This window comes from Mustelus asterias, chromosome 6 (genome assembly GCF_964213995.1).
Source record: "Mustelus asterias chromosome 6, sMusAst1.hap1.1, whole genome shotgun sequence".
Lineage (NCBI taxonomy): Eukaryota > Metazoa > Chordata > Chondrichthyes > Carcharhiniformes > Triakidae > Mustelus > Mustelus asterias.
Window position 1 is genome coordinate 105,571,246 of NC_135806.1, and position 13,864 is coordinate 105,585,109.

Genomic DNA, 13,864 nt, shown 5'->3' on the forward strand with positions numbered 1-13,864 from the left:
GCACGGTGGCACAGTGGATAGCACTTATGCCTCAAAGTGCCAGTGACCCGGTTCAATTCCAGCCTCGGGTCACTGTCTGTGTGGAGTTTGGACATTCTCCCCGTGTTTGCGTGGGTTTGCTCCGGGTGCTCCGGTTTCCTCCCACACTCCAAAGATGTGCAAGTTGGGTTGATTGGCCTTGCTAGGTTGCCCCTTTGTGTCAGAGGGGTTGACAAGGTAAATGAATGGGGTTACGGGGATAGGGCCAGGGCGAGATTGTGGTCGGTGCGGACTCGATGAGCCAAATGGCCTCCTCCTGCACTGTGGGGTTCTATGATTCTATGAAATCAAATCAAATCAATCATGGGCTCCAAATTCAGCTAGGTAGCCAGATTTTCTGTCACCATGGGTGCAGCTTTTCCTCCAAAATGGCATTTTCAATACGCAAAACCTCTGGTGCTGGCCATAGCATATGCCATTTTGATACAGTGATTAGAGTGAGTGCAGGGACTATCTGCTAGAGGTTTGCAGAGTAGGTTTGATTTGATGCCAGTGCTGTCACAGTGGAGCTCAGCGTTCCAGCTCATGCTCCAATCACCTCCCATAGTTGAAACAGACATTCAGCAGAAGGAAGGATTCTCAACCAGTGCTATTTAAAGGGATGATCAACTAATTTCAGTTTAGTCGCTGAATGATTTCTACTGGATCTTGTTGACATTTTGGAAGTATTTGCTGATTTCCAGAGTTGTTAAAAGCTGCTAAGATTGACAGGGCGCAGGTAGGGTACATGGTGAAGAACTCTGTCCTGACTTAAAGGATTCTCCATAAACCACTTTCTCCCAGACACAAATGCAGTAGTATGCATTCCCCTGAGGCCATACCATGACAGCAGGAATGAGCAAATGACACGCAAGCTGTGGGAAGAGGGAGGAGGTGGGCCTGGAGAGCGGCACCCAGCATAACACGATATCCATTCAGTATGTTCATGGAGCAATTCTCCTACCTGAAATTCAATAAGTAGTCTCACAACACCAGGTTAAAGTCCAACAGGTTTATTTGGTAGCATGAGCTTTCGGAGCGCCGCTCCAAAATTCAATGACAAACTAAGTGTTAAACATCCGTTCACCAAAATCTGCCACTTGCTGCAGCCATAGTTGCAACTTCAGAGCAGAGCAAAGAATACTTGGTTAGTGGCTCTGAAAGTCAACATGGTCATGAATATTTATGTTTCTGGCAACTTCCAGACCCGGGAGCAGAAACACAGGGCAGAGATGGAAACTGCCAGCTGCCAGGTAGTATTTGCTCTCAGTCTGCCATGCACTGCTGCATAAGGGAAGTCAGCGATTTCTGTATTCCAAGACAGCCAAACACATTTGATTCTCTCTTGTCAGTGTGAGCACATATAACTTCACAAGGATTGCATGTTTCCTTGGTACAGGCGTCACTAAAAAATACAAATATTACATTGAAGTTATGACTATTGGAGATTGTCGTCTGGTGAGTCATGATGGTGTGGTGCATTGAACAGTGCATGGGGCTGATCGTGCAATTGGTGTGATGTGGTATTTAAAGATAGTCATTGCAGCAAGTCCTCAATTGCTTAAGTTTAAGTTTATTTATTAGTGTCACAAGTAGGCTTACATTAACACTGCAATGAAGTTACTGTGAAAATCCTCTCGTCGCCACATTCCAGTGCCTGTTCAGGTACACTGAGGGAGAATTTTGCATGGCCAATGCACCTAACCAGCACATCTTTCGGACTGTGGGAGGAAACCAGAGCATCCGGAAGAAACCCATGTAGACACGGGGAGAATGTGCAGCCCCCACACAGACAGTGGCCCAAGCCGGGAATCGAACCCGGGATCCTGGCGCTGTGAGGCAGCAGTGCTACTACTGTGCCAACCGAAGTTACCCCATTTAACATTGTTGCGTTTTAACATGTTTATTCTTTAGGACCTGTTCTTTCAATTTGCATCACCATTACCGGTTTCGCATTCTGGTCTAGCCCATGCCCATGTTTTGCTGCCGGAGCTGCAGCTGCTGTCACCAGAGACCAAGACTGCGGGAAGAGACTGAGGTCCGAGACCCGGGAGCAGAAACACAGGCAGAGAAGGAAACTGCCAGCTACCAGCGGCCACAGTGGTAGTGAAATGTGAGTAACCAGGGACAGGGTAGGAGGAAGCATTGGCTCAATCTATCCCCCTCTCTCCCCCACCGGCTTTATCAGTGTCCCCCACAGTTCCATCCACAGACCGGGTAAAGGGCTTGGCCCCCTGCAGACTGCCAAGAACAGGACCAAGCTCCCGGCACAGGTGCAAGCCTTGATCAGAACCTTAGGTAGTTGACGCATTTCCCTGAGCTGGGCAGGGGAGTAGAGTAGGATGGGGGTGAGACGGAGTAGGAAAAGAGAGAAAGAGAGGCAAAATGGAAAAGGAGAGAGAGAAGGAAAGGAGAGAGGGGGAAAGGAAAGCAAGCAAAAAGTTAAGCTGGGTTTCCGGATTGCTGTTGGTGAGATACAGAAACTGTGCTACTCATGGCTTGTTTGGGGATTTAGAGTTATCTAATTTCAATCTGCATAGTATTTGTGTTAGATTTAGTGATTTATTTTGGAAGTTATTCCAGCTAGGAGTGCACAGTTCTGCAGAGGTACAGTACAGTATTAAACTTGCACATGTGATTTTTATGGGCCTGATAGAACCCAACTCTAGCTTTAACACTGATTCCTGTGCAACCCATGATCCACTTGGAGTTGTTTCATTTAAAGTTGTGATTTTCAGGGACACAACCATAAATTTATGCAAGGACTTTCTGGTGGTAATCTGAAATAAAACAAGAAAATACTGGAAAAACTCAACAGGTCTGGCAGCATCTGTGGAGGGAAAAACAGAGTTAACGTTTCAAGTCTGAATTGTAGTTATTCCCAAGCTTTATTGATTTTTCCTTAAGGCAAATGATTCCCTCCCTTCTTTGGCACAACCTTAGAGAACCTTTGAGACTGCTCTCTGGCCTACTGTGCCCTGTAGTGTTCTTCTTACTCACACTCTCTTATGCAACCAATTCCAGCATCCACACCAACCAGAATGCACTTCCCCTGTAAGTTCATAAGATACAGGAGCAGAATTAGGCCATTCAGCCCATTGCGTCCGCTCCACCATTCGATCATGGCTAATGTGCTCCTCATCCCCATTTTCCTGCCTTCTCCCCATAACCCTTCAACCCATTACCAATTAAAAATCTGACTCTTCTTTAAATTTACTCACTGTCCCAGCGTCCACTGCACTTTGGGGTAGTGAATTCCACAGATTCACAACCCTTTGGGAAAAGTAGTTTCTCCTCAACTCTGTTTTAAATTTGCTACCTGTTATCCTAAGGCTATGACCTCTCATCCTATGCCCTATAAGAGGAAGCATCCGCTCCATGTCTACTTTATCCATACCTTTTATCATCTTGTATATCTCAATTTGATCTCCCCTCATTCTTCGAAATTCCGTAGAGTATAGGCCTAAACTGTTCGGGCCAGTTTTAACTGGTGTGAGTTGGGTTTAAATGGTATCAATGTTCCATAAACCTGGGCCCCCTGCTGAGTCATGCAGCCACTGAGCAGCACAGCTAGTACTGATAGCACACAGATATTATGCAAATCAATGGGTAGCACAAAGTAATTATAATGCATCGTGATACCTGCAGGTGTTTCCAAGGCCAGTCCAATTTCGTGGCATTGGTATTTATTCAATGAGTTAGCTCAAAATATGGAACAGGCACTCCTTAAATTGAAAAGCACTCCCCCTGTATTTTTAAATCTTCTTTCAGACATGCTAAGGAGTACAAGTAAACATTAAGTCCTACAGTCAGGAAGACAGAAAAAAAACAAACTGGCAGTGGTGGCAAATAATCTGCTTGTACTTCTCACTGTGAGTGCAATCAGTTTCAACAGAACAACCACATTCAGTGACCTCCAACAATTGATTAAATCCAATCTCTGTTTGTGCTGGGTACATCAGAATCCAGAGTATACTGATGAGAGGGGAGGGGAGGAATGATAATGATTTATATGATTTTCAACAGTTCTAAAGAAAGCAGTCAGTTGCTGACAGTCTATGCTTTTCTGCTTTCAAACTGTCACTTAATTACATTTCTCCCTTGTACATTATTATCATAAATAATTAAAGGTTACATATTTTCACTAATATTTTTGGTGGAAATATGATACTGAAATGCTATTTAAATAATGATGCAGCCATTTATATTAAAACTTATATTTTAAGGAATGTTACTGGACCAAACAAGAAGAGAAACGTCAGTGATGAGATTTATAATAGTGTGTGCTTTTGTCATCCACTACGTGTGGCAGACACTCCAAAGCCAAGTACTATTGTAGAATAAACCTCTTCCTTTTTTAACTTCTCAGCTTTAGAAGATATCCAATGTCCATGATCAATAGCTCAGTAAACAGGTTTATTGGTGGGAGGGCGTGCAACGTTGCAGGTCCTTTTGTGGGCCAGATCAGATTCACTCCAAAGACACATGCCAGGTTTGAAGGGTTCATTTTATTAAAAATACTCCTGGGACACCATGTTAAGGAAGCATATCAGGTATCCCAGTCATCTTTTGGGCCCGAATGAAGTTGCCAATTGTGACCAATGTGCACCAAACCACGAATAACAACTGCTCACATACATTTCATTTGGAATCCTTGATGGCAACACACAGTGAGAGGCCTTCTATTCCATCAGAAATGGCTAGATCCCAAACCATGTCCCAAGGGTGAAAGAATCTGATTTTATCCACATTGATACAAAAATGAAGCTTGCATATAATCAATTTAGAACTGAAATGTCAAATGTCTCTTTTATCCATTAAAAGCCATGGTCATCAATTCATTTCAATCTCATGTTCTGCTGTCCGTCTTTTCCTCAAGGTGGTAACTGTAAGTGCAGTTAAAACCAGGTTTTGATTTTTAAATAAACATTATAATATTAATTTCTATAGCCATCAATAAAAAATTAAAAACATGTGCATTCAACTGATTTATGCATTTAAACATCTCTGAAATAAAATCCAAATTGTAAAATTGAAAAAGCTCTATATTGCAGGCAGCTGTTATGCAGGTGTAAATATCTGTCTGATGTGCACCATTATCCAAACAAGCATGTTGCCAACATATACAAACAACTCAGTTGACAATGTATGCATAAGTTGTATCAAGAATCCGCACAAAGTGGAATCCTACATTAGTATCATGTATTTAGAGTGTGAAAACATATGGGTATTTTCAACATAAAAGCAAAATATGCTGGAAATCTGAAATAAAAACAAAGTTCTGGAAATACTCAGCAAGTCTGGCAGCATCTGAAGAAGAGTCATATTTGACTCAAAGCATTAACTTGATTTCCCTCTCCACAGATGTTACCAGACATGCTGCGTATTTCCAGCACTCTCTTTTTTATTTTTGGGCATTTTTAACACCATAATAAGACATTCCGTACATGAGGATGATTTTTTAAAAATCACAATGTATATTTAAATCATTTAATAATATCCAGCCTTATTCTTCATTTCAAAGTACTGGAAGGAATACATTAGATCTATTTATTAAAATAAACTTACCACCACCACGAATGTAAGAATCCTGGTGGTTCTCCTAATGTGATGTTTTTCTCCCATCGTATCTAAAAGATAAATTGAGATCACACCATTGTATTGACAGGTGTACTGTATGTTTACAACAACAACTTGCATTTATACAGCACCTTTTAATGTAATGAAACATCCCAAAGCACTTCACAGCAGCATTATAAAGAGGGCAGGATTTTCTGGCCCTTTCCACCAGTGGGATCTTCTGGTGGGACAGATGAGCCATGCAAAACGCCGTAGACATCAGAAGGACTGGAAGATCCCACTGGCGGCCAATGGTGAGCAGTCCCCAACGCCAGAACACACACCGCGTGGAGGGCGGGGGGGGGGGGGGGGGGGGGGGGGTCAGAAAATCCTGCCCAAAGTTTGACACCAAGCCACACAAGGAGATATTAGGTCAGATGAGCAAAAGCTTGGTCAAGAAGGTAGGTTGTAAGAAGTGTCTTAAAGAACGAAAGCAATGCAGAAAGGCAGGACGATGTAGAGACGGAATTCCAGAGCTTTAGGCCGAGGCAATTGAAGGCATGGTCACCAATGGTGGAGCAATTATAATTGGGAATGCACAAGTGGCCGAATTAGAGATAATTAGAAGTTATCAAAGGAATAATTAAAATAATGTCCAAAATATATCTAGCCACCCTACACTCACTAGCTTAAAAATGTGATTTTATATCACAATAACATGTTGGATGTGCATCCAGATTTGTTGCAAATGTATGGTTTTTCTTCATCATAATCTACTATGTAATCAATACACATTTGTGTCCCTCAATTTACAGATTTTAAACATTCACCTCCTGATTCCATTTTAAAAATGGCTCCAGAAGTAACTGGATGCAAATTCAAATCCCCATTTTCAGATTACCACTGTGTATAGCATAGTGCATCTGCCAGTTTGCAACAATATGGCATGGTGTGAGGCTTCTGCATTTGATTTGGAGAGAAAGTTCCATGTGAAGTATTCAAAACTCAGATCCATCTTCAGTTTGAAAATAGGATATTAGGAATCCTGAAGATGTCTACCAAAACCCACAAGGGTTTAAAACTATTCTAACTTATTTTCACAACAATAAATAATATGCATATTATGTTATTTAAAATGTGCACAATTCCTAGTTAAGGCATATTTTAGCCAGTTTACTACAGAAGGTAGAATCTGCAAGTACGCAAGGTTGAAAATTCATAACAAACAGAGCCAAAAAAAATCAAGCTTGAAGGAAGGCTCACCTCTGATAAAAATGTTTGTGCTGATTTTTGTGCTCCTACATGGAGTAGATATTCATATACATACAGTGCTAACCTGAAATACAAACACAAATGGTTTCAGTGCTTTACCAGTTTTGAATAAATAAAAGTTTCAAGTTAAAATTATTCACTCAACCATATATGGCATGCTTCAGCCATCTCAGTCATGGTATTATATTGATGTACCAGCCTAAAGAAATTCAGACATTTTTTAACAAAATGAAACAAGTCAGCAAGAAAACATGGATCGTACGTTAATGTCAAAATTTTATCAAATTTTGATGTTCTATAGTAAACGCCTGAGTTGATGGACACAGTTTTTATCAAAACCAAACCGAAATGATATTTTTTTTATGATGAATGTCAATGTTTGTTTTCAATTTTGATGCAATTAGTGTCCATCTACAACAAATTTTTATAATGGGGCAAAGTGAGTAAATAAAGTTAGAAGGGAAAAACAGTCTTGAAATCTGAAAGCTCTTGAAATCATCACCCAGTTAACATTCTAAGGAAAACCAAGCATCCTCCCACCTGCAATGATGTAAACTGGATTTATCCACAACACAGCAAAATGGATTCAGAAAGTTCCAGATTTTTGTGATGGTGCAATATCATTGGGACAGAAACTTACTGAAATGCCCTGTTGCAGAAAATGTGATAGGCTCCTGTAACTTTATTTGGTGATGCATTATGAAATTTTCAATGTATGGATACCTCCTTTAAAAACAGCACATCTTTGTTTCATGAATTCAAAGCATGCAATGCTCCAGTTCTGTGATAAGAGGGAACAAAGAATGCCACTGTTAAGTCATTAAAGTCTGGCACATGTGGAATAATTATTGAAGAAGACCTTCCCTATCTGATCCTTATTTTCAGCAAAATAAAGACTACATGGCCAGAATTTTATGTTCCTCCCACTGCACCCCGTCCCCCCTCCCCACTTCCCCATCAGTGGGTTCTGAGACCCAGGGTGGGGGACTGGGGGAGAACTATAGGGAAGTAAAATAACATAGACGGGATTCCCTCCGGGATCCTGCCCACCCTGACCTGGGTGTGATTTTACAGTGGGTGGGCAAGGAATCAGGCGAGAAGCCTGCCAATGTCTCAGTTAAGGCCTTTAAGTAGCCACTTAATGGCTACTTCAGGGCTTTTTCTGCCCAGCCCCAATCTTTAGGTTAGCAGGCATCCAATGACTGTGGGTAGGAATCAGAAACGGTTCTCATCCTTGATCTCGGGCAGGAAGGCAGGGGGAGGAGTGCATCTCCATCACGTGGCCCTGTCAGGCAGGAGGCACCCACCCATCCCACTGGCCAACTTCCCGACAGTGAGATTGTCCAACTCATGACCCTCCAGAGCTTCCCCTACCCTCCCCAGGAGCCCTGGTACTTACCAACGCCGATGGTAGTCATGATGTGGAGATGCCGGCGTTGGACTGGGGTAAGCACAGTAAGAAGTCTCACAACACCAGGTTAAAGTCCAACAGGTTTATTTGGTAGCAAATACCATAAGCTTTCGGAGCACTGCTCCTTCGTCAGATGGAGTGGTCTCTGTTCCTGACGAAGGAGCAGTGCTCCGAAAGCTTATGGTATTTGCTACCAAATAAACCTGTTGGACTTTAACCTGGTGTTGTGAGACTTCTTACTGTGCTTACCAACGCAACAGTTCCCGGGACTTAGTCTCAAGCAGTACCTCTTCCAGCCACTGCAGTACTGTTCCTAGATGGGCAGGGGAACTATCAGCCAATATGATTAGTCAATAACTCTTCAGGGCAGAACTTCCTCCAAGTGTGGCCGGGCGTCCCACCGGCTACCAGTCATCGCTTATTAGAGTGTGAAATGGCAGCAGCCCTGTCAGAGTCTGCGGGCGTGCATTCCTCTGAAAGTTCCCCTTGGCATCCTGAAAATTCAGGCCTATTAGATAATTTGACTTATTCTCAGATGCCGATCATTCAAACTTATTGTACAATGTCGATTTCATTGTGGACTGCTACAGCAAACAAATTCCTAAGTCAAGTTATTTCACCAAGAGCCAGGAACGTACTGGATGATGATATGGAATGCAGAACACAAATAAACATACACGCACTTTCCTCATCTTTTTGGGTCTCCCTTTACCAAACGCCTTGTTGCTCTTCAACTATGGCAGCAGGTCGACAATCTATTTTCAGACCTTGGCGAACCTCAATATAAAAACGTATGAATTAGAAGCAGCAGTACATACAAATTAGGCCACTCAGCCACTCGAGTCTGCTCCATCATGCAATAGGTTCATGACTAATCTGATTGTAACCTCAACACCACATTCCCACCTAGCCCTGATTAACCTTTCACCCTGTGTTTATTATGAATCTATCTAACTCTGCCTTAAAAATATTCAAAGACTCTGGCTGGGGTTTTTCCAGACCAACCGTGCAGCCCAGCCAAAGATCCACTAACTTTCAAGCAGGACTGGACGATCCCAGGGATGGCTGAGGCTAAAAAATCCCACCTTCTTCATCCACTTGCCTTTGAGGAAGTGAGTTCCAAAGACTCAGAACCCTCAGAGAAAACAAATTCTCTTAATCTCTGTCTTAAATAGGCGACCGCTTATTTTTAAACAGTGACTCATAATACTAATTAGATTCTCCAACAGAGGTAACATTCTTTCCATATCTGCCCCTGTCAAGACCCCTATGGATCTTTTATGTTTCAATCAAGTCAACTCCTACTCTTCTAAACTCTAGTGAATACAAGCCTGGCCTGTCCAACCTTTCCTCTTACTGTGTTTACCCCAGTCCAACGCCGGCATCTCCACACTATCAGTAACCCCCACAGCTTGCCTCCTGGACTTGCAGAATCTCACTAGCTGTCCTGTCTGGAGACAATACACATCTCTTCAACCTGTGCTTAATGCTCCCTCCACTCACATTGTCTGTATCTTTAAGACCTGGTTGGTTGTAGAGATTCGCATTCTAATCAGTATTCTGTAACTTGATTTTGTGTCTCTGTGCCCTGTTTGAGAGCAGATTTCCACTCCATCTGACGAAGGAGCAGCGCTCCGAAAGCTAATGGCATTTGCTACCAAATAAACCTGTTGGACTTTAACCTGGTGTTGTTAAAACTCTTACAACCTTTCCTCATCAGACAACCTGCTCATACCAGGTATTAGGCTACTAAAACTTCTCTGAACTGCTTCATTATGGTTGTGGAAGACCAATCAGCCCTATTTAATTCATTAAATATAAACTCCTCCCTATTACAAGATCTAATTGTTTCAAATCATTCCATGCATCTTTCCTCCATGATCTTACCTGGAGGTCTATTCCAAATGATCATTTATTTGTATTTCAAGAACCATAAAACCACATATTTACCCCACTAATCCCCCTTAATCTACACACCTTGGGATAGTAAAGGACAATTTACCATGACCAACCACCCAACCTGCACATTTTTGGACTGTGAGAGGAAACCAGAGCTCTCAATGGAAACCCATGCAAACATGGAGAGAACATGTAAACGCCACACAGTCACCCAAGTCAGGAATTGAACCGGGGTCCCTGGCACTGTGAGGCAACAGTGCTAACCACGGTGCCACCGTGCTGCCCTCGATTTTGGTTGATTTCAGTGGTCTCAACTCCACTTTCCTGATTGCCCCCCATAACTCTCGACTCTCTTGTCTATTTCTAAATCTATCTAACACAGCCTTGAATAAATTCAATGACCCAGTCTCCATTGCTTTCTGCGGAAGAGAATTCCACAGACTAATGACTCCGAGGGAGAATTTCTTTTCACCTCCATGTTAAAAAGGAGACCTCTTATTTTTAAACTGTTTTCTTGGTTCTAGATTTCACCCCCAAGTGAAATATCGATCTGGTCTTCACCCCCTCAAGTCCCTTCAGGATTTTATATACTTCAATAAGATCACCTGTCATTTAAATTTGAATGGAGATAGACCACTTATGGCTGTTTAACTGTTCTTCATAAGATAAGCCCTTCATTGCAGGAACGAGTCAAGTGAACCTTGTCTAAACTGCACCTAATGCAATTATATCCTATTTCAAACAAGGAGACCAAAACTGTACACAATAATCTAGGTCTCACCAAGGCCCTGCACAGCTGCTGCAAAATGTCCCTACTTTTATATTCCATTCTCCTTGCAATAAATAGCAATAGTCTATTTGACTTGCTGTACCTGCATACTAACTTTTTGTGATTAATGTACCAGGACATGCAGATCCCCCTCTGCGACAGGGTTCTACAGTCACTCTGCATTTAAATAGTACACTGTTTTTCTATTCTTCCTGCCAAAAAGTGGACAAGTTCACATTTTCCCACATTATACTCCCTCTAGCTGCATCTGCCAAGTTTCTGCCTACTCACTTAAGCTTTCTATATCCTCTGTAGACTCTTCACCCCTCTTGACAACTTACTTTCCTACCTATTCTGATGTCATTGGCAAATTTAGCTAGCATTCATTTGGTCCCTTCATCAAAGTCATTGATATAGTTTGTAAACAGTTGAGGCCCCGGCACTGATCCCTCTAGCACTTTACTAGTTACAGCTTGCCAACCCGAATATTACCCATTTCTTGCTACAGTGCATAGGTTTACACATTTAGCTGCTTAGGCTCGCAAGTCTCTTTCAGCTTCATCCAATGCTTTGTTAACCATGTTCATGGAGTACACGTGTCACCTGTTTTTCTTTCCTATCTTTATATTTGCACTTCTCTAGATTAAAATTCATTGGTTTCCCACTGACATTTCTTGTCTAAATTATTCTGTAATTTCTTAACTGGCTCCACAGATTCCACTGCCCCTGGAAGTTTGGAATATTTGGCAAACTTTATCACTTATTGAGTTTCTGCGACTAGGTAATCTATGTATTTGTTTTACTTTTCAGTTGGGGTATTATCCATTCTCTGGTTTACCCTTCATGTATAACTTTTGGAAGTCACAGTACACCACATCACTAACTTTCCATAGTCCATTTTTGGGGTCATTTACCCAAACAGAATCAAGGAATGTCTTCAGCCAGGATCTTCCCTTTCTGATTTATTGTTAACTATTTCAGAGGAAAAACGCAGGGCTCTGGGATCAGAGCAAAGGAGTGGATTTAATGTGATACCTCTACCAAAGAGGCATGGGCATAATGGAATGAATAACCTCGGATGTTGTATGGTTCACGTGGTCAGTTTTACTCCTGATAATCAATTTCATTAAGTTACATGGAATGGAAGATGAAAGGATCTATACAGTTTCTATTTGTTTCATTACCCTATATCAGTGCCTCACAAATCTCCTCGCTGGTCTCTGTCAGCCCTCTAATCCAGGGACAGATTTGTTTAAAAAGGCCTTTTAACTCTTTTCACAACTTTCATCTTATTACTAGCTTTAAGTTATTAATTTTATTTGCGATATCTTTGAAGAACACAGGATGCTTTTGACTTCCCTGTGATCACTTGGAAGAAATAGTCAGAGCATGTACTCATGGTTTGCTCCTTCTGTTTCCAGGCTCTTTGCACTTTTTATGATTTTAATCCCTTCACTGACTGCTCCATTTTGTCATCATATTGGAATATTTTTACTGTTCTTGGTTAGCGTTGGTAGCTACGTCTTTTTGCAAATCTCTGTTGAATCACTCAGCATCACATTTCTTCAGACTGAGCGTGTTCCTTTTGGGAATGAATTTATCCTGCATGCTCAGCATTTTACCTTTGAAAGTATTTCAGGTATCTTATAATAGTGTTCTAATCCAGTCATGCTCCATAATATGGATCGTATTTTCTGAACTCCAGTAGAATTTCTTCCACAGGTTTTGGTACAAACAGAGCGGAATTGCACAAAGTTTAGCATTATAAAAGCAGTCTTCATTTCACATCAATTAAGGCACAAGGACAAGAGTAATTTGAACGTAAATGAGTACTGCACATTAAGTGGCAGAATTCTGGATAAGCTAAGAGTTTGCGTAACAACTACTTGCGAGGCCAAAAAAAGAAAGCATTGAACTAGTTGATTTTAGCGAGAATAAAGTTGAGGAGAAATTTAAAAACCTGGAGAAAGGAAATCGGGCAGGAAGGTGGAATATTAAAATTTATTTATTAATCACAAGTAGGCTTACATTCACGCAGACACAAGGAGAACACGCAAACTCCATACAGACAGTGACCCAAGGCCAGATTTGAACCCGGCTCCCTGGCACTGTGAGGCAACAGTGCTAACCACTATGCCACCATGCCAGCCTTGACAATTATAGGTAATTTTTTAGAGATGAAAAAGGGTGGTTTAGTGATGAACTGAACTGAACCTTGGAATTTAGATTCCTAAGTGTGCATTACGTTGATGCTACACACGATTAATTGCATTCCGAGTGATCAAACAGAAACAGGGATGGATTGGGTGGTTTAGTCGAACGTTTCGGGCAAGAATCAAACAGGGCTTCGGTCTTGCTTATGTTTCAGGGAACCTCAAACATAATATTGGGGTTAAAATTACCTATTCCCTGAAGAATCTTCAATAAGGATGGCACAGTATCACAGTGGCTAGCACTGCTGCCTCACAGCACCAGGGTCACTGTCTGTGTGGAGTCAGCACGTTCTTCCCGTGTCTGCGTGGGTTTCCTCCGGGTGCTCCGGTTTCCACCTACAGTCCGAAAGATGTGTTGGTTAGGTGCACTGGCCATGCTAAATTCTCCCGTAACGTACCCAAACAGGCGCCGAAGTGTGGTGACTAGGGAATTTTCACAGTAACTTCATTACAGTGTGAATATAAGCCTACTTGTGATTAATAAATAAACTTTAATGTTCCACCTCCCTGCCCGATTTCCTTTCTCCAGGCTTTTAAATCTCTCCTCATAGCTTCGGTTTTCAGAGCTTGGTGTTGGTAGCATTATCCTACACTGCCTCCAATGTCTGAATGTCTTGTTATGATGCTGTAAAGAATGCTGTACACTCCAGAAACCAAATTTCAGTCGACCTGGGAAAAAGCACCTTAGTTGCCTCAATTGATTGTCCACTGCTTGTGGACAGG

The 13,864-nt window shown here is 41.9% G+C and overlaps 1 protein-coding gene across 6 annotated transcripts in view; it reads right to left on the reverse strand.

Annotated features, from left to right (window-relative positions):
* The window catches only part of ssbp2b (single stranded DNA binding protein 2b), a 441,186-nt gene that overhangs the window by 303,761 nt on the left and 123,561 nt on the right, over positions 1-13,864 (reverse strand). For 4 of the 6 annotated variants that reach the window (XM_078214850.1, XM_078214849.1, XM_078214848.1 and 1 more), the window contains exons 2-3: positions 6,841-6,913; positions 5,587-5,648 (exon numbers count right to left, since the gene is read on the reverse strand). The exons of the other annotated variants lie outside the window; for them this stretch is intronic. In XM_078214850.1, coding sequence (XP_078070976.1) covers positions 5,587-5,648; positions 6,841-6,913 — 135 coding nt within the window. The remainder of the gene's footprint in view (positions 1-5,586; positions 5,649-6,840; positions 6,914-13,864) is intronic. 6 annotated transcript variants of the gene reach the window in all.